General features: G+C 52.9%; 1 protein-coding gene across 2 annotated transcripts in view; it reads left to right on the top strand.

Annotated features, from left to right (window-relative positions):
• The window catches only part of GTF3C1 (general transcription factor IIIC subunit 1), an 82,758-nt gene that overhangs the window by 24,794 nt on the left and 32,997 nt on the right, over positions 1-24,967 (top strand). For both annotated transcript variants that reach the window (XR_011564054.1, XM_019987750.2), the window contains exons 7-16: positions 8,917-9,069; positions 10,657-10,772; positions 11,859-12,174; positions 12,719-12,933; positions 16,075-16,211; positions 17,306-17,459; positions 20,015-20,118; positions 21,319-21,503; positions 23,244-23,474; positions 23,718-23,863. Coding sequence is in view for 1 of the 2 variants with exons in the window: in XM_019987750.2 (XP_019843309.2) it covers positions 8,917-9,069; positions 10,657-10,772; positions 11,859-12,174; positions 12,719-12,933; positions 16,075-16,211; positions 17,306-17,459; positions 20,015-20,118; positions 21,319-21,503; positions 23,244-23,474; positions 23,718-23,863 (1,757 nt within the window). In the remaining variant the exon portion in view is untranslated. The remainder of the gene's footprint in view (positions 1-8,916; positions 9,070-10,656; positions 10,773-11,858; positions 12,175-12,718; positions 12,934-16,074; positions 16,212-17,305; positions 17,460-20,014; positions 20,119-21,318; positions 21,504-23,243; positions 23,475-23,717; positions 23,864-24,967) is intronic.

The following is a 24,967-nucleotide window of genomic DNA, read 5'->3' as shown; positions in this document are numbered from 1 at the left end:
CATCCCCTGCTTGGATAAGCCCGTTGGAACTCAAGGAATGTCTTGGAGGCTGAATGAAGGATGTTTCCTGTTATCAGAGAAATGGGGGACACAGAAAGGCTTTGTGTCCAGGAGCCCCGCAGGGCCCTGCTTGGTATCTTGTTACCACCTCTCAGCTGTGCGAGTTCATGGATAGACTTCCCCTCCCTTCTCCTGTTATTTATCTGTGTGACTTTTTTCCCAACTAAGTCATGAGCTCCTTGAGGGTGGTGGCTCCACCCCTCACATAATTTCTGTCCTTAAGGCCTGTGCTGTGCTTGGTCGCTCAGTCGTGTCTTGACTCTTGCCCGCCAGGCTCCTCCATCTGTGGGGATTCTCCAGGCAAGAATACTGGAGTGGGTTGCCATGCCCTCCTCCAGGGGATCTTCTTAACCCAGGGATCAAACCCAGGTCTCCCACATTGCAGGCAGATTCTTTACTGGGCCACCAGAGAAGCCAATGCCTGTGCATTGTCTGCTGGGAACAGGGTAGAAAGTGAAAATGTTAGTCCTGTAGTTCTGGCTGACTCTTTGCAACTCCATGGACCCTAACCTGCCAGACTCCTCTGTCCATAAAATTCTCCAGACAAGAATACTGGAGTGGGTAGTCGTTTTCCTCTCCAGGGGATCTTCCCAACTTAGGGATCGAACTCAGGTCTCCTGCATTGCAGGCAGATTCTTTACCATCTGAGCCACCAGGGAAGCAGAGCAGGTACTAAGTAAATGTTTAGGGAATTTAATTTAGGTGTCCCTTCAGTGACTTTCCTAATGCAAGAGATAAGGGATAACTGCACAGTTTTCATCTTTTCCTGGCTTGAAGTATGTCCTCCCAGTTTGCAAAATTAACATAAAATCTTTCCTCCCAGCTGTTATGGAATAAGCAAGACTTAAATAATAAATAAAGATGATGTATTGCTTCATGTAAATTTACAGGTGTGCCTGGATATATACGAGTTGTTTCTAAAAGCCCATAAACAAAGAGTTCGGATTTCGGCATATTTCAAATGCATTACAGAAAGCCGCTGTGACCTGTTTTGCAAAAGCAAGAAAACCTCGGTAATGGAAACATTCACCCTGAACTGATCTGCTTTGCAAATTTGGATTAGTCTCTCCAAGTGTTTAGCAGTCATTCTGTGTTTATTAAATTGTGCCGAGAACAGAAGGGAGGAGAAATAGAAGTTAACTTTGTAATCCTCGGAAAAGGGTCACAGTCGGAAGCAGTTAACAGAAGTTGGGTTCCCTGGGGCTGAATGACTGAGGCAGGCATTTAGCGGGTTTCCAGGTTCAGTGGCAAGGTGAGTCCAACTGTGAAGAAGTGTTTTAGCATCTTTAGCTTCCTGTTTATGATGTGGGCTCTTCCCTAAGCTGTCACCCAACAACTCTTCAAAAATAGAAAAACAAGTTCAACATGATTGCAGAACAGGATCGATATACAAAAATCAGCTGTATTTCTATACCCTTGTAATGAACAGTCCGAAAGTGAAATATCAGAAAGCAATTCTGTTTGCAGTAGCATCAAAAAGAATAAGACAGGAATAATTAAAACAAATGCAAAACACATACTTGACAACTATAAAAGATGGTTGACAAAAATCTAAGACGTAAGTAAATGGGAAAATATCCCCTATTCCTATGTCAGAAGACTTAACCTTGTTAAGATGCCCCTATTTCCCAAACTGATCTTCAGATTCCACACAATTCCTATCAGAATACCAGCTGATGTCTTTGTAGAAACAGATGTGTGTGTGCATGCTCAGTTGCTCAGTCGTGTGCAACTCTTTGCATCCCTATCGACTATAGCCCGCCAGGCTCCTCTGTCCATGGGATTCTCCAGGCAAGAATACTGGAGTGGGTTGCCATGCCTTCCTGCAGGGGTTCTTTGGGACCCAGGGGTCAAACCTGCATCTCCTGCATAGGCAGGTGGGTTCTTTACCACCCTCCCCACCTGGGAAGTGTCACCTAGAAACTGGTAAGCTAATTCTAAAATTCATCTGGAATTAAAGGATACCCAGAAAGCTAAAACAATCCTGGAAAAGAAGAATCAAGTAGGAGGTATCACACATTCTGATTTCAAAACTTACCACAGAGCAGCAGTAATCCAGACAGCGTGGTACTTATTGACACAAAGATAGACCTAGAGATTGATGGGATAGAACTGAGAGTGAGAAATAAACCCACATGTGGAAGTCCATGGCCGTCCAGTGGTTAATACTCCATGCTTCCACTGCAGGGAGCACAGGTTTGATCCCTGATAGGGAATCTAAGATCCCGCATGTCATGCAGCGCAGCCAGAAAAATAAACACACTTCTATGGTCAACTGACTTTGAGCCAGAGTGCCAAGACCACTCAGTAGAGGAAGAAGCCAATCACCAAAGACCATTACTGTGTGATTCCTTTTAGGGGAGAATCCAGAATAGGGAATCTAGAAGTAGGTAATGAGTGCTAAAGGCTGCAGTGGGGGCGCAGAGGGGTGGTAGCTAAAGCATAGGATGAAAATGTTCTAGAGTTGACTCGTGACAGGTGCATATACCTGTGAAATACACTAAAAAAATTGACTTGAACCTGTTTGCTGGACATGAATAGAAACACAAAGAACAGACCTTTGGACACAGCAGGGGCAGGAGAAGGTGGGACAAATTGAGAGAGTAGCATTGAAATATATATATTACCATATGTAGAATTGGAGAAGGAAATGGCAACCCACTCCAGTATTCTTGCCTAGACAATCCTGTGGACAGAGGAGCCTGGTGGGCTGCTGTCCACAGGGTCGCACAGAGTTGGACACGGCTGAAGCAACTTAGCATGCACGCGTACATATGTAAAATAGACAGCTAGTGGGAAGCTGCTGTGTAACTTGGGGAGCTCAACCTGGCGCTCTGTGACAGCCCAGAGGGGTGGGATGGGGTGGGGGGTGGGAGGAAGGCCCAGGAGGGCAGGGACATGTATACCAGGGACTGATTCGTGTTGATGTACATCGGAAACCAGCAGGACATTGTAAAGCAATCATCCTCCAATTAAAAGTAAATAAATTTTTAAAAGCCCCTCTACAAAAAAAAAAACATTGACTTGCATAGTTTGAACGGGTGTATTGTGTGGCATATGAATTACGTCTCAAGAAAGCTGTTAAAATAACAATAAAAAATAAAAGCCGCATCCAACAAACACTTGACAATGAATAGCAAACTAAATTCTGGTCATTAAAATGGCAAAAGAGGACATTTTAAAAGTTACAGTAGGATTAAAGTATACCAGCTAAGAAAAAAGAGAAATGAGCCGTACCAAGAAGGATTAAAATGCAGTAAAATAAATGTAAAGGTTTTAAAGAGCTTTGGAACCAGAAAACTGGAATTAAAAAGAATGGAGATCAGAAACAGAGGGGATAGAAGGCGAGCATAAACATGAAAAGAATAGAAAATTGTCAGGAAAATTTAAAGCCTAGACAGTGAATCGTACTAGAGGGAAAAACAGTTTAGTTAAAAATAGTGATTTCTTTAAGTTAAAAGTGACAAGATTGATTAAAGGGCACTAGCTAAACTATGAAGAGTATTTACATCATTAATAATTAAGACAAAAGAAACAGACCTTCTAATATGGCAAAAAAATAAAACTATTAGACAGGACTTAAAAGAGTAGAGAAAGGCATAGAATCCTGTGACTTAAATTCTGGGCCTTGGGTGACTTCACCCAGGGGTGGAGGCAGTTCTCCCGAGGGGGCGCCCGTAGGGGGAACCAGTCTTTTTCTCCATCTCCTCTGTCCCCCCAGGAGGGAACAGGGGTCAAACCTGCTGGCCTCTCCACTGACTCCCGTGAGCAGAAAGATGGACCTGCCTGGGCCATGCAGTGGAAGGAGCAGGCTGGCGGCAGGTGAGGGGCTGGGGCAGGATCCCGGAGAATCAGACGGGGACAGACAGCAGTAGACTTGGCACGGAGGTCGCTGTGGTCCTTGCAGAACTTTCCACGGTGTGGCCCACTGATGACTTTGAGGTTTGGGGGATGAGACGGGAAGGCTCCCCGTGCTTGGGAGAGCCCCGAGGCCAGTGCTGGGGCTTGTGAGCACGGGGGCTGGCCTGCAGGTGAGCAGCCTGGCCACGGAGGGGCCCAAGGGGGCTGAGAAGTGACTGAGTGGCTTTGCCGCGCGGTGAGGTTTCATTCTTGAACTGTGCCCGGTTCGGAGCCCTCAGAAAGGGCCCACTGTGGCCTTCCTGCTCAACACCTTGGTTTTTACCCAGGCCTTTCCGTCTGTCAGTCATGTTCAAAGAGCTTTGGGGACCTAAGCCATCCATCCAGAGGCTGAGGAGGCAGTCCTCGCACCAGGCAGAGTGATGCCTGAACCTCCGGCCCGAGGCCGTTTGTGCAGGTTCCCAAGCCGGTGTGAGCGCCCCGTGTGCTGTTGTCAGGACCCCACAGCGACCCAGAGAGACCTTCGACTCTGATGACTTGTCTCAGAACGTGACAAAGGTGGGGGAAAGGGCTGGGGGAGAGCCTGCACTTTGTTAGCCGTTTCGTGGTCGGTTGTGGGGTGGGGGTGGAAGACCCATGGAGAGAATGTGCCTGGCTCGGAGCCAAGTGTCAGTTCTTTGACTCTGATCCTTTTATCGCCCCATCTTCTCAGTGCTGCTCATTCTCCTCATTTCACTGATAAGAAACAGAAGCACAGATTGCCTGCCTGGGGTCATAGAGCTGGGATGTGCTGGGGCGGGGAGTGGGGTGGAGTGGGCGGGGACGACAGCAAGTTCGGCCTCTTGAGCCCTTAGCCATCAGGTCCCTCTGCCCGCCTCCCCCTCCCTGAGAGGAAGTGGAAGGGGGCGAGGGAGGGGCTGAGCCGAAGGTGAAGCCTCTGTGAGCTTCTGTGAGTCTCCTCTATGGCGGGAGACTCATCCCTCAGGCCTTCTTCCCTCCAGGCCGCCCTCCACATCCAGGGTAACCAGGATGCCTGCGGTGTGAAAAAGTGAAGGTGTTAGGTGCTCAGTCTCATCTGCCTCTTTGTGATCCCATGGACTGTAGCCCACCAGGCTCCTCTGTGCATGGAATTCTCCAGGCAAGAATACTGGAGAGGGTAGCCATGCCAGACTGAAACGTAAATCTCTCCTTGGCTTAGCAGCCTTTGGAATCTCATCATTCTCACCTCATTCCCGCCTCCCCCCACCTCAGCGCCTTCCCGAACAGTCCTCTCCCACCTCCACGCCTTTGCTGGTGCCCCTCCTCCTGCCTGGAAAGCCTGCCCTGTTCTGCAAAGATCATTCTTCTGTATCCTTTACTATCCCACCCACGTGGCCCCTCCTCTCTCTCTCCCCCTGTGTAGCCCGTCCTGCGCCTTATCTCCTCTGCCGGCTCTGTGTGTTATGGAAGCAGAGCCCTGAGCACTTCGTAGCCAGTTCCTCTGTAGTCATCCAGCCAGATAGCGTGCCCTGAGCACTTACGCGCATTCTCCCCTTTAGTCCTCACCCCAGGGTAGTGTAGACACGCTGTAGAATTATTCCGTCTTGTAGACGAGGAGCCTGAGGCCCAGAGAGGTTCACTGCTGGTCCGCAGTAGAGCCAGAGTACACACCCAGGCCTGTGAGAAACCGCAACACCCTGTGCTGGGCTCCTTGGCCTCTTTGTCTCTCAGACATGCCCTTTGCAGGGGCAGGAACCCTGTCTCATCCCTCTTTATATGTCATGGGCCCATTACAGAATAAATGCTGTGAAATCAAATTGAAAGGCCCCAGGCAGCCTCCTGACATTTTCCGCCCAAGTGACATGGTCTGACACTTGGCCCCTGAGCTGTGCTTTTCAGAGGTTGTGATGAGTATTGATGAGACAGTTGCAAGCACTACTCACTGAGCACTCTGTGAGGAAGATACTGTCTTGTCCCCATTTCAAAGCTGAGCAGCCTGAGGCCCAGGGCTTTGTGCTGATCCAGCCTGTAAGTGCCAGAGGCAGGTTCTGACCCAACACACTGACTCCAGAGCACATGCTTCTCACCCTGGGTTGTGGGCTGCAGCCCCTCCTCTGTCCTACTGGGTGCTGCCCCCAATTCTGTCCTTCCATCTCTGGTCAGGCTTCTCTGCTGGGCTTCCCTGGTGGCTCAGATGGTAAAGAATCTGCCTGTAATGCAGGAGACCTGAGTTCGATCCCTGGGTTGGGAAGATCCCCTGGAGAAGGGAATGGCAACCCACTCCAGTATTCTTGCCTGGAGAATTCCATGGACAGAGGAGCCTGGTGGGCTACACAGCCCATGAGGTCACAGAGAGTCAGACACAAGTGAGCAACTAATACTTTCCCTCTGCCAGTACCCAGGGCATGCCCCTCTCCTCAGGATGTCCCATGGGCTTGCTGTGATTTCAGTTTCCCAGGCTATCTGAATGACTCCCCATCGCTGACCAGCCCAGCTCCATTCAGGGAGGGAGGTTGGTGGGGCGATGGGGGTAGCACTCTGAATTTATATAACATCTGCCCGACTTACCAGGAGGACGTCGCTTTGTCTGTGACCCTGTAAGAGGAAGTCTGTCCTGGGCTCCTGTTGGCTTTTGGTCCTTACCGAGTTGATCACAGTCAAGGATACCGCTCTGCTAAGGGGCCGGATGAGAACGTGAGACACATAGCTACTGGTTCCACGCCATAGCCACTCTGGGTTTTCCTTTCCAAGGAACAGTGCTTTCTGATAGAAATGTGAAATTTGCACCCCTCCAGGTGGCCAGGCATGTAAGGAAGGCCACTTGCTGGGTCCAGGGCCCCTTAGATCCCTCAAGCCCTCTGAGCTTCAGTTTCCTTTTTTCCTTCAGGCGGTGACAATAACTTGCAGAAGCCAGGAGACAATTAAGTAAAATAGTCTCCGAAAGGACCTAGCGCAGTGCCCAGCTCATCCGGGGTGCTCAGTAAAGATTCTGTCCTTCCCTTCTTTCTTTCTGGGTCTTCAGAATGTGTAAATTAAGGCTCTTTTCCTTCTAAGTTGGTGCCCATCCTGAGTCATTGACAGGCGTGTGTGCAAGTGCTGACTTTCATACACACCACAAAAGTTTTTGCGTGTCTGAAATGCCTAGAACTCTGTGTATTTGAAAGCGTATGCAGTGAGCTGGCCGAGTCTCTTGCCTTTTGTTCCTGGAAAGAGTGCCCTGCACCCAGGGGTCAGGGGTTATCATCAACAGGCTCGTGCCTCCAGGGTGGTTGCAGGAAATCTCCCTGGCGGCTCACAGGGAATGAGAGGCCACGTTCATCAGCATAGACATGCTGACCAGTCTCACTCTGGTCCCTGCAGCTTTGCCCTTAGCTGACTTGTGCTCTAGAACAGTCTCCCTAAAAAATGGCAAGCAGGAGCTGAAGGGATTTTAATAATCAAAATCAAGATTCTCTGAGTCATGAAAAACTCTAGAACCTCGGGAAATGGGTTAATTTATGTAACACTCAGCACACAGTGCCTGGCCCATGGCAAGAGCCGGCATTAGTGTTAAGTGATGGCTCCGTGCCAGCTCCATGCCAAGTCGACATCGTGCCAACGTACAGACATTATCTCAGGTCAAGCTAACACCAGTGTGTGAGGCAGAGAGCATGGTCACCTCATTTTACTAAGTGGGGAGCAGACAGCTACAGCAGATCGCCTGCCCAGAGTTGCAGAGCTGAGGTTGAAACCACGTGTGCCCGACCCAGGAGTGCATTCATCCCCCCACCTCCCTCTGAGCATCATTTATTCCTGGCTGTCAGCAGAGGAGGCAGCTGTGCTGGCGGGAGAAGGCTCTGGGGGCCGATGCCCGTGAGCCCAGTTACCGCCTTGGCGTGAGGAGCAGAAGGCTGACGGCGGAGAGCGTTGTCTTTCGGTGCCTCAGAGTCCACAAGTGTACTTGCAGCTTCTCTTCTTCCACTTCCACTTACTCTGAGGGCTGTTCTGTGTAGCTTTTCTTGGCTAATTAAGCCCTTAAGGAAGTTATAAAAGTGTGGAAGAAGTAAAGCTGGGCTCTTGCCTGAGAACATGTCCAACTGCCTGCCCTAGGCGCTGCATCAAGCCCCCTCTCATGTGGGCGACTCTGGCTCCCGGTCACACGGGTATCTTTGAATTAGGGGCCGTATGTTGTCAGAGGTTTAGGGCCTGGGCTCCGAGGCTGAAGTGCCCGATAAATCCCATTTCCTCACCTCCTGAGGGTGGGGATTTGGGCCAGTGCCTTAGCTCCTCGTGTTCTCAAGTGTGAAATGGGAATGGTAGCCCATCTCCTAAGGCCATGATGAGGACTAGCCCACAGGAGGGCTTAGACTAGCCTCAGGGACTGGCAGGTGTCTGAGGAGTGGCTTGTCATTTAGTGTCTCAGTCGTGCCCGACTCCTTGTGACCTCCTGGACTGTAGCCACCAGGCTCCTCTGTCCACGGGGTTTACCAGGCAAGAATACCCTAGTGGGTTGTCATTTCCTTTTCCAGGGGATCTTCCTGATCCAGGGATCAAACCTGTGTCTCCTTCATTGACAAGGAGATTCTTTACTGCCCAGCCACCAGGGAAGCCATGGTGGTGTGGGTATTGGCTTAAAAGGGAGAAGATGTGTTTCATCCTTGCAGCGATACCGTGCACGCATGCCTGCTTTGTTCCAGACATTATTCCGGAGTGGAGTGGTAGGTGGTGGGGTGGACCCATGGGAGAAAACAGGCACGTTTCCTGTAGTCATTGGGGCTTGTCTGAAGCAGAGGCTGCTGTTTATTTAATAGGCCGTAACATGGCATCTCATTATTCCTTTCATTTGCATTTCCTTGTTTTCTAGTTATATATATTTTTTAAAAAGCAACTTTGTGGAGTCAGTTTTCAGGACTCGTGTTCCCAGCTGTGTGGTTTTCCATGTTCGGAACTTGGCGCCACGTGTGGCCTTTCCTCGGGGGCTCTGGCTCTGCCGAAGCCGCACCGGTGTGTCACTGTGGAACCGCATGTCTGTGTCCCCAGGGACCGACATCATGGTGCGCTGCCTCCGACTGCTGAAGGAGTTCAAGAGGAAGGTGGACGATGACGACGACGACGAGGACGTCATCTCCAAGGGCGTGCCCCCGGTGGACATCGTGTTCGAGCGGGACATGCTCACGCAGACCTACGAGCTCAGTAGGTCCCGTTCTCACGCCTGCTTTGGGTCCCGAGCTTTGGGTCGAGACGTGTTTCGGTCTCACGTCAAATGAGGGCCCCGCTGTGGGGCATGTCTTCCATCAGGGAGCAAAGTCGTTTCCCTCGACTTTGGGGTCAGATTTGAGTCTGAAGCCTTGCTCCGCCCCTTGTATGCCGGCTGTAGACTTTAGCAAGGTCTCTGAGCCTCAGTTCCTTCACCTGTAAAATGGGGCCATTATCCACCCTGGCACATAGGACGGCTGGATGCATAGGCTTAAAACATCTGGTGTACACAGGGACCACGGAAACGATTAGCTATTACTATTGCTATTCAAAGATTTGAGAGTCACCTTCCAGCTTCTAAATTGGCCTGGGATCACTCAGTGTGTGCTGGGGATTATAGTGATGAAGGTGGGGAACAACCACGTCTCCACCCCTCCCCTCCTTCCCCTGACTCTCCTAACATCTGTGTAAGGCAGCTGTGACCCAGTCCCGTAGGTGCTGTGGCCGCAGGTCCCCTGTAGGGGAGCGTGTCTAGAGTAGCAGGTGAGGGGCCGCAGGAGGTGTGGTTCCATCAGCAGATAGGAGGCCACCAGGCGAATCAGCACAGCCTATAGGGAGGGCTTAACACCGCTCAGACACAATTTAGGGATAAAACTGTCCTAACCCTTTCATCCCTGGTTGTAGCAAGTTGCTAGTTCAACATAGGAGCACATGCTGATCACTTCTTTGCATTCTGCTGTTTAAATTTTTATCCATGGACAATAAATATAGCAAAACTGCCTTGATTCAGATTGGCTTTGCCTAGCAGCCTCGTGTGTGACCCATCAGGGAATGAAAGGGAAATTCTTTCTGAACAGTGCAGAATTTTCCCCCCAAATCTGCCCTATAGTTGCTGTGTTTTACTGGAGGGACTCCTGCCCACCCCTACCCCCACCCTCACAGGCGCCTCCCAATCTCTGAGTATATTTGAAACAGCTCTTTAGAGGCAGATCCAGTAATAGCCCAGCATGTAGCAGAGCAGGGGCTGACATACCAGACAGAACAAATAATTGCACAGTTGTCCACTGATCATTTATTACAGGCCCAAATAGGGTTATTTTCTTCCCTAGCCCCTGCTGTCCGGCAGCTGTTACAGGGTAATACAGTAATCTGTGTCCATGGTGCCTCTGAGTCTACCGAGAAAGACAGGAAAGTGAAAAAGTTCTGCATTAAAATTACTTCCATGCTTTTTTTAAAAAGGCTCAGTTTAATCTAGCTGAGAAAGTTCATTCATATGAAAGCACTCACTTCCCGCTGCAAGAGAAAAACGGCGTCCCTGGAACTCAGTGGATCAGGCCTCGATCACTTGACATTTACACCTTTGACATGGAGGAGGCAGACAGGGAGCGCTTAGAAATGAGCCATGAGTCAGAATGTTCCGAGCCTTGGGGCCCCAGGGAGAGGGGAGGCAGGGTGTGTTATTCTGTTTGTCGGCTTCCCTGTGTTGAAATGTCCGTGCCTAGGAAAGGTGGGTGGGGGCTGACCCGACTTGTGCAGAGGGGCTCCGTGGTGGAGGCTGGGGGTCAAGTGGATTGTTTCTCACAGTTGAGCGCCGAGGCACGAAAGGCATTTCCCAGGCTGAAATCCGAGTGGCTATGAATGTGGGAAAGCTGGAAGCCAGGATGCTGTGCCGTCTGCTTCAGAGATTCAAAGTTGTCAAGGTAACAGCGTGAGTCATCCCACGTGGCTCATTGTCTTGGGTGCGTGCGCGGTGTGGTTCTAAAGGGCTGTCTCCGACGGTCAGGAGCCCAGGTCTTCATCAAGGGGGCACGTGGCTGCCGGGGGAGGGGGCCAAATGCAGCCCACCTGCACGGTGCCCCCTCCCTGCCATGGAGTTTGTTGGTTTTCAACTTCTGAAAACTGACTGAGTCATCAGCATTGAAAAGTCAGTGGGAGATGCTGCAGTCTGGGGAGCAGGCACCTTCCCCCGCCCCCATTCCCGTGGGGAGTCAGCTGAGGCTGGCGCCTCCAAGTGCCCCTTGAAATAAAGCAGGTACCCCCAGACCTCAGTCCCCGCCCCACCCTCCTTCTTGTTTGTGTCCCTGGCCTGGGTCCTGGGGGCACCGAGTTGGCTCACTGGGTCTGGGATCCCCTTTCGGGACCAGACCTGCTGTCTCAGCCCTTTATGCCTCACTCCCTTGTTGCCAACTTTTTGGCCATTTGCTGGACGTCAGTGTTAACAGTTGAGCTAATGATTGCAGAGTGCTTAGCCCTGTCCTTGGCGTGTGGTTGGTACATGGAAGGTGTTACCCTTTCTACCATTACGGGGAGAAAGCCCCTTCCCCCCATTCTAGAAGACAAAAGGGAGTAGGTCAGCTTCACTCCCAATCACCACAGCAGTGGCTCAACAGAGCTGGAGACCCCCAGGCTCTGACTCTGCATCTTGACAACAGTTAGAATCTGTTCGCTTCTGCTTACTGTTTCCCGTGGGCCTAGGGCATCCCGGGCCCAGGAGTTTGTGGAAGGCCAGGTGAGGGCACTGCCCAGCAAGGGGCTCAGGGTCTCCTAGAGCAGACAGTCAGGATTGCTTCCTGTGGAGCAGGAGCTGAGGGTTGGTAGACAGGAGGGAGCATCTTGAGGAGCTGAGCCGGGGTGCAGGCAAGAGATGGAGGAGGCGCGGGGAAAGGCAGGAATGATAAGCCAACAGACACTGCAGGGCCCCCTACCCTCCCAGCCCTGGTCACCTGAAGGCCTGGGTGGCCCCGTGTCCTCTGCGGTGTCTTAGACACGTTGTGTCCCCCGCCCAGGGCTTCATGGAGGACGAAGGGCGGCAGCGGACCACCAAGTACATCTCCTGCGTGTTTGCGGAGGAGAGTGACCTGAGCCGGCAGTACGAGAGGGAGAAGGCGCGCAATGAGCTGCTGACCACCGTGAGCCTGGCCTCGGTGCAGGAGGAGTCCCTGCTGCCCGAGGGGGAGGACGCTTTCCTCTCCGAGTTGGACAGTGATGAGGAGGGCGGCGGCGGCAGCAGAAAGAGAAAAGGCAGGAGAGCTCCACGGGACGCGAGGTCCTTCTCGAACGGCGGTCTCAGGACCCAGCCTCACCACTCCACCCCGAACAAGGGTAGGGGCGCTCGGGGCGGGGGCGGGAGGGGTGCGCGTTCTCAGTCTGGCTCTGGGGCCGTTCAGTCCAGCGGACGCCCGAGGGTGGCCTGGGTGCTGGGCCAGCAAGGGATGTTGGTGTCACACGCATCACTTAATCTTACGCTCAGAAGAGCCTCGTGTGGTCTGTCTCCAGGCTGCCATCAAGTCTCTTCCCCTTCACCCATGTTTTGTTATATTTTAACTATTAAAGGGATGGAATTCTCTAAACTTCCTCTATCCATTTCCCTCCAACAATCTATGTAATTCCTCGAGATTTTAGTTAAATTATGGGAGCCGTTTCTTAGACATGTGGATGCTGGTGCTGATGACAGAATTGCAAATCAGGCATGTGGCAGTTACACTGGGAGGGGTAGCTTGCTGGCCGACCACCCTCGTCTTAAACTGACCACGTGGGCTCCTTTGGCCTGGGCAGCTCTGGCCTGGCAGCTGAGCAGGAGCGGCCCCTCTCACATTCCCTCTGTTGCGGTCATGGTCATCCCACTGACGCCTGTCCTCCGCCGCAGGGGGCTGGAAGGTCATCAACCTCCACCCGTTGAAGAAGCAGCCGTCCTTCTCCCCAGGAGCCGCCGAAGAGCGAGCTTCTCGGGGCGCCTTCGGTGGGGACAACCTGGACACCAGCGGCTCCTCAGAGCTCGGCATGTCCTTGGGCCCCCACTGCGTGGACAGTCACGGTGGCGACATTGCCGTGATCGAAGAGGTCAGGCTTGAAAACTCCAAGGTGAGTCCCACTGGGAGGCTGCTTCCTCCAGGAAAGAGCCTGTGGCAGGTGGGCATCAGCCTTCTCTTTTCTGTGCTTACGAATCACAACAACAACAAAACCCGTAATAGTAGAAGGGCCTCGTGCTCGGGCCGGGGGGTGGGCAGGCGGCAGGGCTCCGTGGGGAGGAGCGCAGCGCTTCTTTACCTGCCACACGGCCTGCCTTGACCAGAAGGCACCTGTTCTGTGCAGAACTTGGGCATTTGTCACAACATACCACGGAGGAGCCTGGTGGGCTGCAGTCCATGGGGTCGCACCGAGTCGGGCATGACTGAGCGACTTCACTTTCCCTTTTCACTGTCATGCATTGGAGAAGGAAATGGCAACCCACTCCAGTGTTCTTGCCTGGAGAATCCCGGGGACGGGGAGCCTGGTGGGCTGCCGTCTCTGGGGTTGCACAGAGTCGGACACGACTGAAGCACTTAGCAGCAGCAGCAGCACTCTTTTTATTTAAATTTATATTGGAGTGAAAAAGGATATGGCTACTTTTTTTCCCCCTTTAATATTTATTTACTTGGCTCCACCGGGTCTTAGTTGCGTCCTGCGGGATCTTTGGTTGTGGCGCGTGGGCTTCAGAGTGACCTCAGGAGTTACAGTGCTCTGGCTTAGTTGCTCCACAGCATGTGGGATCTTGGTTCCCCAACCAGGGATTGAACCTGAGTCCCCTCCGTGGCAAGGCAGATTCTTAACCTCTGGACCCCAGGGGAAGTCCCCGTATGGCTACTTTAAATCAATGGTTTTCACTCTGGCCCTATTTTGCCTCCCAGGGAATATTTGGCAGTGTCTTAACGCAGGAGATGCAAGAGACACAGGTTCAATGCCTGGGCCGGGAAGATACCCTGGAGAAGGAAGTGGCAATCCACTCCATTATTCTTGTCTGGGAAATCCCGTGGACTGAGAAGCCTGATGGGCTGCAGTCCATGGGAACGCAGAGCGTCGGAAATGACCGAGCGTGCACATAGAGACGTTGTCAGCTGTCCCAATGTGGGGAGGGCGCTGCCAGCGTCCTGTGGGCAGAGGCCAGGGAGGCTGCGAGATGTCCTAGACTCTGCAGGACAGCCCGCAGCGGAGTTATCCGGCCCAGAGCATCAGCAATGCTGGGGTTGAAAAACCCCGCTTTAGATGAAAAGCCAGTATAATTTGCCCTAAAAAGAAAGTGATCATAAAATAGGTCTGATAAAAACAAAGCTTGTTTAGTTCTTTTTGGTCAGATCCTGTTGTATCCACCAGTACATTCTCGTCTATGCTATTAGAGGAATGAAAAGGCAGTTGACGCAGGAGCAGCCCTGTCATTGAGTGATTCAGTTCTCCAGTGCCGTCCTCGGTCTCCTGGACGTGCCTCGGATAAGTTAGGCCAGCGGTGCCTCAGTCGTCCGTCGCAGGACAGACTTGGGACCGGCGTGGCTCGCTGGTGGTGCTGCTGTTTGGTTCCAGCTTCGCAGCAGCCCTGACGACACAAGCCGGATCTGGTCCTGGAGGAGGCGAGCAAACCCCCAGGGATGGAGGGACTTGCCTGCTCACCTGATGACAGAATGGAGATTAGAGCCTGTGGGCTTGCAGCTCCCACCCTGCCCTGCTTCTCTCTGTCTCTGGCGTGGAAGCCTGAGCGTGGGCCCTGTCCCTACAGCAAGGAGGGGTGAGGTGGGGTGTAAGAGAGTGTGGGGTTTCTGTGGAACATTCTAGAACCTTGTAGCCCTATCCTGTCATCAGATGCCGTGACTCTTTTTCAAGTCTTGATTGGTCTCGTCTCCACCTGAAGCGCCTGGGCCTGCCGGCAGGTGGGGCCCACCAGGTTCCTGAGGGTCTTCCCTGCCGTCCTCACCCCGCCCCGCTCTTTGCACCTCCTCGTCAGGTCTTCGTGCCCCTAGCAGCACGCTCCCTCCAGGCCCTTCAGGTCCTCGCTCAGCCCTGTGTTTTCCTCTTAGAAGTCTGTCCCCAGAGTCCTCGTCCTTCTTTTTTGTCTACTTGCTGAGAAGAGGGGCAGGATCCGCACTGTCTGGAGGTCTCGTGGTAAAGCGTGTGTTCACTTTGCTGCCCGGCACCCCTTGGAGAGCAGGCAGGTTTCTTTAACGTGGTTTTCCTCCAGAGCGTTTGCTCTGAAATGGAGGAGAGAGCCAGTCTTTCTGCCGCTCTTGGGCGCCTTCCTGGATCTTTGACTCCGTCTCCCTCCAGGCCCCACTGATTGAGGAAATCAGTGAGCCCCTCCCAGAGCGTCCGTGGCAGAAGGGAGGTGATGGGACCCCTGCCCACGTGTATTCTCTTCATGTTCTCGTTCCCCTGGAAGCGCTGCTCCAAGTAAGAAGCGCGTCCAGCAGAATAGGCCCTGAGTTGTTCCGAGGGATCTTCCAGGAATGTGTTGGGGTTGGGATTTCCCTTCGCTGTAGGGCACAGATTTGGGCTTTAGGGTAAGTGACTGAGGGCAGATAGAATAAGGTCAGGGTCTGGGCTCCTGAAAGGAGGCAAGAAGAGAGGTGTGGGCGTGGTGGCAGGGTGGGGAGGGCACCCGTCTGCCCTCCTCTCCGCCTTGTTCTCTCCTGCTCATCCTGACTCCGAGGCTGCCTCTCTGTCTACTTTATGTCCCTGGAGAGGCTGTCCGTGGCTTCCTCCACATGGACTCAGAAGCCCATCCTGGTGCACATCCACGCCCTTGGACCCCGTCCGGTCGTTTTACCTTAGGAAGCCCTGGATTCCTCTTCCGTAAAATGGGAACCTGAATAATAAGGCTTGAATGAAGAAAGCCCCACAGTGCGACCACAGGGAGTCCGCGTTCAGTCTGTCCATTTCCTTCCTTCCACTGTGGAAGAAGCAAGTCAGAACTGAGTGAAGGCGGTCCCCTTCTCCAGGAAGGGCTGGAGTAGACGTGTCTGGTTTCTGTTCTGAAGCCAGCTGACCTTCATAAACCTCTGGCATGTCTGTGCTGTTTCAAAGCATTGAGGTAGTGAGGTAGTGGGATCCTGTGGGAGCTGTGATCCTCTTGACTTCTTTTCTTGAAACGTGGTGTAGAATTCCGTAAAGAGGGAAAGCATACCGGCAGGCATGGTGTCTGGCCCCCAAGCCTTGCTGAGTCCATTGTTTTTAATTCTCTTTCGGTCTCTGTTCTAGGACAGCGGCGGTTCCCAGAAGACAGGGAAGCATGGCCCAGGCCAAGACAAGCCCCATGAGACCTACCGACTGCTGAAGCGCAGGAATCTGATCATAGAGGCCGTCACCAACCTCCGCTTAATCGAGAGCTTATTCACGTAAGCAGTAGTTTGTCTGTCTGTCTGTTTTACATTAATAATAACGCCCGTGGGAGTCATCACCATCCGCAGAAAGGACCTGGAGGCATTTGCATCTCTCTTCTGTATTGATTCTCACAGGAGCCCTTTGTGGTAGGAAGGATTAGAATCTGCTTGTATGATTTGAAAAGTGTAGACGCTGAAGAATATCTGCCCATACACTTGACAGGGAAAGCACAGTGGAGCAGGAAACTGAGGCCACGGGGAAGCGCGTTTGCCCTGCTGCTTCCTTAGGCATTTGTGCTCAGGACAGGGTGAGAGGAAGCGTAGGCAGGTAATAGCATCTGCCTCCACGGAGCCTTTTGTCCAGAAAATGTCGTATGAAAGCAAAAGCAGAAGGGACACGTGGAGCTTCGTGTCCCGGGTTCGGTGGAGGCTCTGCTCTCTGGTTTGGTCCTTCTAACCCACTGTCACCACCACGTCCTGGGTAGCATACTTGGGCTTCTGGGCAGTCAAGATCGAAGCCTCTTGATTGGAAGGAGCCTTACCCTTGAGGCAAGGACGGGAGTCCCCTCACTAGGGGAGGGGGGACCACCTGCGGATACTGCTGGCTGTGTCTCCTCTCCTGGGCGCAGAGGCATGGAGCTGGTTGTTCCTGAGGCCCTGTCTGACCCTGCCGTTCTGTGACTGGTGATCTAGAAACATCACCATAGTGGCTCTGTAAGAGCTCGACAGATGTAGGAGGAGAAGAATCAAAAGAGCTCCAGAGCTGAGGGTGTCGATGGTGAGAAACTGGGCCGTTCCTTGGCTGGTTGTTGAATTAACACGGAGACTCTGCCGTCTTTGTCACAAATCATATAATCTCTTCAGGTCCCGGTGAGAGTTTCAGAACGTGAAGCTGCTGTGAATGGTGGCCTGTCCTTAGCTAACCCGTTTATCTCAGAAAGAGATGATCTTTGCCATCTTAAGAAGTCATCCTCGCAGTAGCAAAACAGCCTGTAATTCTCCCCCACTTTAGGCTGGATCCCATCAGGCAGGCGTCAGTTGCTGGGGTTGAGACTGGCCTTCCATGTTGAGACTGTGACTATTAAACGGCTGCTTTTGTGGTGTCACAGAATTCAAAAGATGATCATGGATCAGGAGAAGCAAGAAGGCGTGTCCACCAAGTGCTGTAAGAAATCCATCATCCGCCTGGTGCAGAACCTGTCCGAGGAAGGTCTGCTGAGGCTGTACCGGACGACGGTCATTCAGGACGGCATCAAGAAGAAGGTATCTCATGGCCACTGCGCAGGCTGGGCATTTTCTTACCAGCTTCTCACATCCTTGTTGGTGCCCGGGTTGTTCCTTTGTTGCCGATGACTTGGAATTTCCCATCAGGCCTCCTCACTGGGGCAGCAGGGGATTTACCCCAACTTCCTGTGGAAGCCAGAGACAGAAAAGAGGAATAACTTGCCTGACGCAGCCTGTATAACCCCAAGGCAGGGGCCCAGCCCCACAGCCGGCCTCAAAGGGGAGGAGAAAGGGAGGCATATCCAAGTTCAGCTGAGTAGCACTGGGAGAAATTAGGCAACACTGAGAAGGTGGAAAATTCAGGCGAAGCAGCAAGCACATTATCCACAGAAATGTGCAAAAAACACATCCCAGAGGAAACGGTGGCAGCGAGTCAGTGAGCATGCCCCGCCGGGGCGTCCAGTGAGGACAATCGATCTCTTCTGTCCCGATCGATCTATTTCCGTAAGATTTAAAGCTTGGAGCCCTACCCAAAGCAGCTGTAGCTCAGCGGCTTTGCACATATTCGAAGGCATAAATTTTTCAGGGTCAGAGTCATTCGAGACACCCGGCTAGGCATGGGGACCAGAGAGAATGGTGCTCCAGGGATGGGCATTTGCAATTCCCTGACCTTTTTTCTGACGACGTTTTAAATCTCTTGCCTTAAGAAAGCTCCACTTTGATGTTTTGTTTTCTGACTAAGCTGGCAAGGTCATTTAGGGTCTCTTTTACTTATCTTATTTTTTGAGACCTTCGAAATTTGAGAAACAGCAATCCCAAAAAGTAGCTTCGGAAACTCCATCTCTACCATTCCAGGTTGGCAGCTCTCATCAGTTTTTGTACCTGCTCTGAGCCCTCTTGACCTTGCCCCGTGCCCATCCCCAGCCAGCCTGCCTCTCGTCCCCCTGAGCATGGCCGGAAGTCCTGGGCTGTGACCTCTTTCACTAGGGGACAGTCGCCCAGCCGGTCAGCAGCACCACCTCTGGTTTCTGTTAATCTTCCTGGAGCAGGTCTTTGGAATGTGCAGCCTTCCCAGGGCAGTCGCTGGAGGCAGGGATATCTACCCTGTCTAGGAGTCGAGAGAGTCTGTGTTTATAGAGATACATAGGTATCCACCACGTCCCATGCGCCTATTTGGTGCCATGTCCACCAGGTGGTACCCAAGGGAATGGGCAAGGAGCTGGGGATGGGGAGTGCATGTCCCGGGTAAACGCTGATGATCTGTGCCCAGTACTGGGGGCCTCGTGCCACAGGGTACCAATGTAGTAGCCCGTTTGCCAGCTGGAAAGGGCCACCGTGTTATTGTACATCTGCCTCTAGAATAAGCTTGAGTTTCTCGGTAGCACTTTGGCACCCAGCGCGTGGGCTGCTGGCAGGCGGCTCTCCGCCCTGCTGGAGCCTCGCTGGCTGGGGTCGCTGTGCCCGGCGCCCACCTTTCGCCGTCGCTCCTGCATCTCCTCTGTCCACCGGGGGTCTTTGGGAGGTTGGCTGGCCATTTGGCTGTGAAGAGTGGGGAGCCAGGAGTGCTGGGTGTTGGCCCCAGGCTTTCAGATGCTCTTGAAGTGTTGCTTAACTTTTTTTAATCTCACCTGAACCTCACAAAACCACAAAAAAGAGCTGTCAGGGTAGTGCAGGGGTCCCCTTTTCCAAGTGAGGAACAGAAAAGATGGAGCCAAGTGTGGCTTTTTGGGCGGCCGTCTATGGGGTCACACAGAGTTGGACACGACTGAAGAGACTTAGCAGCAGCAGCAGCAGCCCAGATGTGGCCACTGGTTCCCTGTGACCCACCCTCTCTCAGGCCATTTTGGGCAGGAAGCCTGCTGGCCACAGTTCCCTGTTTAGCAGACCTTCCCTTGCCATCTTCTCTCAGAGGAAGCCAACCCTCCCGGGTCCAGGTCACCATGCCTGCCACCTCCTGTACGGCTGTCACACCCCAACTCTGCTGCTCAGCCCCACCAAGTCATGTCCATCCATCAGCCTAGTTAGGGCTCGAGAAATGATCACCACCTTCCTGTTGAACTTCAGTATCTTGGAAACACGAGACCAACACAGGCAGCCCTGAATCCTCTGCCCGTGTGTGCAGAGGCACAGCTGGCAGGAGCCCCCGATCGTGCCCAGCGAGGGGAGACTAATGGAAGCTGCCTTCCTCTTCCAGATGGAAGCCCTTGGGAATCCCAGGCACCTGTGGGAGATACTCCGCTTGCAGGAGCGGGGAGTCAGGAGCCGCCCCCCAGCTAGCAGCAGGGACCAGTGGGCCATGACAGCCCAGCTGGGGAACCGCAGGGCAGACTGCTCTGTTTCCAGGCCAGAATTCCTCAGCCGTCAGAGCAGCACGTTAGCAGCGGCAGAGCTTTGTGGCTGGGTGCTTGAGGGATTTGGGTGCCGGAAATGGTAAGGGTAAACTGATCAGCATCTCACTTGGTTCCATCAGTGCCACTTGGAAAGTTAATGGCAGCAGGTATGACCAGGGATCCAGCAGGGAGCCAGGGTGTGGGACTGAGTCTACCCCGGCTCCTCCCTTCTCCTTCAGGAGCCCCCCGCATCCCTCTCTGCAGGTTGACCTGGTGGTGCACCCGTCCATGGACCAGAACGACCCTCTCGTGAGAAGTGCCATCGAGCAGGTTCGCTTCCGGATGTCCAATTCAAGCACAGCCAACAGGCAAGTGGCCGCTTCCGCAGGAGCTCACAGTAAGGCTGCCCCGGCCAGCGTTCCAACCTGACGCCGTTTCCACAAAAGCCCTTTATTCATGCTGTGTGCGATCAGTGAATTCACTGGTCTGGAGTTTATGATTCATGATCCCTTGGTCTCAAAAAGGATCCATTTCGGGATTCTTTTTTCATTATCATTTATTTATTTTTGGCTGCGCTGGGTCTTCGTTGTGACACGTAGGCTTTCCCCAGTTGCAGCAGGCAGGGGCTCCTCTCTGGTTGCCGTGTGTGGACTTCTAGTTGCGGTGGCTTCTATTGTTGGAGAGCACCGGCTCTGGGGCTTTGTTGCCCTGAGGCGTGTGGGATCTTAGTTCCCAGACCCAGAATCAGACCTGTGTCCTCTGCACCGGCAGGCAGATTCTTAACCTCTGAACCACCAGGGAAGTCCCTGGATTCTTTAAGACAAAAAAAAAATCCTAACGTCCCTCATTCTTTTTTAATAGAGTGTGGACAGAGTGCTTCAAATCATAGGCCCTGTGACACGTGACACTTGCCTAGTTTCATCCCAGCTCAGAAGGATTCCAGTTGCCTCTCTGAGGTCTTCTGTCTTTCTGTTCTTAAGCCATCTAATGAACCGAGAGAAAGCTTGTGGGAGAGTGTTCTCGGTTGAGTTTAACTTAGAGGTGTGGCCTGGGTGGGCGCAGGGCTGGATGTGACCAGTTGCCTCTCTGAGGTCTTCTTTCTTTCTGTTCATAAGCCACCTAATGGACTGAGAGAAAGCTTGTGGGAGAATGTTCTCGGTTGAGTTTAAAGTAGAGGTGGGGCCCGAGCAGGCGCAGGGCTGGATGTGACTCGCAGACGCTGGCTTGTGTGGCCAGCCGTGCCTCAGCCATAGGTGCTGTGAATCAGTTGCACAGTTAATTTCGCGTCCCATTCCTGTTTTCTGGCATGGATGGAAGTGTCAGAGGATCCGCACAGTAGGCCGCCTTGCTCGCAAGGTAGTAGCTGCCCCGGAGGTGGGGGTTTACTCTCCAGGTCACCCCCACATGTCCAGTGCCCTGACACAATTTGTCCATTTACGATCACCTGTCTGGCCCCTGTGGGCGGTTGATTTGACTCCGCGGGGCCAAATTCTTAAGGACAGACCCTGTCGTTTCTCAGCCCTTGGTTTTCTCACGTACTGTCTTCACATCTTGCCTGTGACCTTCAGGATGAAAGCGCCCCAGCCTCCAGTGCCTCAAGAGGAAGCCGAAGAGGAAAGTCAAGGAGAAGAGGGCCCGAGTGGATCAGGAGACGCTCAGCCAAGTGCCTCCTCGAAACCAGAAGGTGGACGGGTGAAAAAGACCCATGAGAAAATGGGCGTAACCCAGCTGAAGAACTACCACCCTGTCGTAGGTAAAAGGCCGCTCCTTGTCAGGGTCCAGTTGTGTTTTATTTGATGGGGCTTCCCTGGTGGCTCAGATGGTGAATGAGGTGCAATGTGGGAGACGTTAGGTTCAATTCCTGGGTCAGAAAGAACCCTCAGGGAAGCGAATGGCTGCCCGCTCCAGTGTTCTTGCCTAGAGAATCCCCTGGACAAAGGGGCCTGCCAGGCTACAGTCCACAGGGTCATAAGAGAGTTGGACACGACTTAGTGACTAACACATACACACACACACAAAGCTCCTTCTGTTGAGTATCCTTGAGCCGGATCATTCGGTAAACCACTGAAAATCTCTGCCTCTCCCGACCCTGCAGCCTCTGGGAGTTACAGCCACTGATGAGTATGAGCGTTCATCCAGTTTTCCAGGATGCAGGTCTCCAACAGGGCTGCCTCCCGTCAGCAAGGATATATGGTTGGATGTCGTCACCAACTCAGCGGACAGGAGTCTGAGCAAACTCCGGGAGATGGTGAAGGGCAGGGAAGCCTGGTGGGCTCCAGTCCGTGGGGTTGCAAAGAGTGGGACACGTCCGAGCGACCGAACGACAGCACCTCCCTCACCCCTGCACCAAGCTGCTCTGACGTCAGCTTTGCTGGGCCGTGCACACAGCCTGGCCTTCGTAGTCAGAGCTTCAGTTGCAGTTGTGATCACAGCGTGCACGTTGGTGGAGGGGCCAGCGGTGACAGGGCACAGACCTCAGGCGGAGACGTCCTGGCGGGGACCCCAGCGGCCGGGGATGCCTAGCAGGAGGGACCCCACTTGCTGAGTTCTCCAGACACGTGGGCTCGGCCTTTCCTCTCGAGGCTTCTCAGTTAGAAAGTGCATATGGGGGAGGGGAACTCACACAAGGACGTGCACCCAAGCAGCGCACGTGCCTGGCGGGGTGAGAGGCAGCCAAGGGCTCCTCATAGGGTCTAGGCCTGGCGCCGGAGGAGGGGCCCTTGGGCCCCTTGTCCTCCCCGCCACATCTTGTCTCTCACCTGTCTCTTCTGTCTGGGGCAAGTCAGGGGGTACTTGGTGTCAAAGAAATAAGCTCTTTAGAAGAACCTGATTTTGGAGTGTTTAGAAGAACAGCCTTGAGCCTGTCCTGGAGGACCCCTTCCCTGCTCCCCGCGGTTCACCTCCCACTCCCCTGCTTCCTTGCTCTGCCCCGTCCCTTGGGCCTCCTGGCCCTTCCCCAGTATGCTGCGTGTGGATGTGCACTCAGTCGTGTCCAACTCTGTGAACCCATGGACTGTAGCCCACCAGGCTCCTCTGTCCATGGGATTTCCCAGACAAGAATACTGGAGTGGGTTGCCATTTCCTCCTCCAGGGGATTTGACCCAGGGATCGAACCCGCGTCTCTGGAGTCTCCAGCATTGGCAAGTGGGTTCTTTACCAGCAGAGCCACCAGGAAGGAAAGCTAGGCGCATTGCATTCGCCCTGGGGTGTGTGTGTCTGCATGGCCCACTCCACCAGCTCCAGGCCGCCCCCTCAGGCCTCTGCACAAGTATCGCCCTGCTCTCCCTTCCTTGCTGTATCATCTGCATCAGCTGTTTCCATCCAGTGTGCTATCTTAGGTAGTGTGTTGTCTGTCGTCTAGGAAGTAAGTCCCACAAGGACGCAAGCATTTGCTGTCTCCTTGGGACCCAGGGGCCCTCGGTCGTTTTTGAATGAAGTGAACCGAAGGGAGCCTGGGGTTTTCACGTACCACCCTGCTTCCTTCTCGCCCCAGTTCCTGGACTGGGGCGCTCTCTAGGGTTTCTGCCCAAAATGCCTCGCCTGCGGGTGATCCACATGTTTCTGTGGTACCTGATCTACGGGCACCCTACCACGGTGGAGGAGCTGAGCTTCTCGGAAAGGAAGGCAGGAGTCCCGTCCTCCTCCAGGAGCGACCTGGAGGCCTCCTTCGATGCCGCACCCAAGGACACCTGGGAGGGCGAAGTGGAGCTCGCCACGGAGACCGGTGAGACGCCCTGGGCCAGGACGCCACAGCAGGGTCCAGCGGGGAGCCGGGGCGGCGCCTCGTCCTTATAATCTGAACTGCCCCAATCACTATACAGACATCACCCAGCCTTCCTGAGCCTCTGGGCCTCCTGCCCGACGGGGAGGGTTTTGCCCAAGTTTGTGGTGAGAGGGAAGCAGGACCAGGGAGGAGAGAGCAGCACCGAGACCGGGAGTCTGGGGAGTGACCCCTGTCTTCTCCTAGTGTTCGTGGACGAAGCCTCGTGGAAGCGCTATGTCCCCCCCATCCCAGTCCACAAGGACTTCGGCTTCGGCTGGGCCCTGGTCAGCGACCTGCTTCTGTGCCTGCCCCTGTCCATCTTCACCCAGGTCGTGCAAGTCAGCTACAAGGTACGGCGACTCCCAGGCCGCTGCAGGGGCTGGTGTCGCGGTTCCATCCACACCGGGGACCTGCGCTCAGCTGTAGCTGGCTGGGTGACGGGTGGCTGGCCAGATAGACAGATGGATTAAATAGGCAGGCAAGCAGGCAGGGTAGGTTGTGGGGGTTGGATGGACGGTGGGTCAAGGGAAATATTTCAAAGACTTGTTCCTTCTAGATAAGTTAATAGACAGTTATGGTGGAGCAATAAAATGTTTTTACAAATTCAGTAAATACAGAAAAAAGGAGAGAACGGAAATTACCATAGAAATGCCATAACTGTATCACTCAGAGACATCGCTGCTCGTGTTACCTGTGTTTTCATCTAGTCTTTTTTCCTATGCCGTGTGTGTATGAACATGAATGTGTGTATATATGAGAGCTTCCTTTCTTAAAAAAATACTGAGTTGAGATCATACTGTGTTTATTCTTTTATCATCTGTTCTTACCACTGAACAATGTATTGTGTTTTCCACACCATTGTTTTAACTTGATACTAAGTAAATTCATAGTATTTCTTTTTTAAAAAAATTAATTTATTTTAATTGAAGGCTAATTACTTTACAGTATTGTACTGGGTTTTGCCATACATTGACATGAATCAGCCACGAGTGTACATGTGTTCCCCTGTCCCAAAACCCCCTCCCACCTCCCTCCATGGTATTCCTTTTATGCACATACCCTAGTTTATTTAACCAGTACTGTATTTTCGGGTGTTTAAGTTCCAGTTTCTTGGTGTTGTAAGTGACACGATGATTAATACCTTTTAGTAGCTGTATTTGTGGGTAGCTCCTAAAATTTTTTCTCTAAGGGTAAGGATAGAAGCAGAATCAATGGCTTTAAAGGCAATAAGCATCCTTTATCTTTAAAAAAAAAAAATTATTTGGCTGCTCAGGGTCTTAGTTGTGACACGTGGGATCTAGTTCCCTGACCAGGACTCGAACCTGGGCCCCCTGCATTGGGAGCACTGAGTCTTAACTACTGGACCACCAGGGAAGTCCCCTCTTTCTTTCTTTTAAATATAAATAAATATATTCGTCTCCCAGTGCTCCCCCAGGAATGTTGTAGCACATTGT

This window comes from Bos indicus, chromosome 25 (assembly GCF_029378745.1).
Source record: "Bos indicus isolate NIAB-ARS_2022 breed Sahiwal x Tharparkar chromosome 25, NIAB-ARS_B.indTharparkar_mat_pri_1.0, whole genome shotgun sequence".
Lineage (NCBI taxonomy): Eukaryota > Metazoa > Chordata > Mammalia > Artiodactyla > Bovidae > Bos > Bos indicus.
Note: the sequence above shows the minus strand (reverse complement) of the source record. Positions and strands in the feature narration are given on the sequence as shown.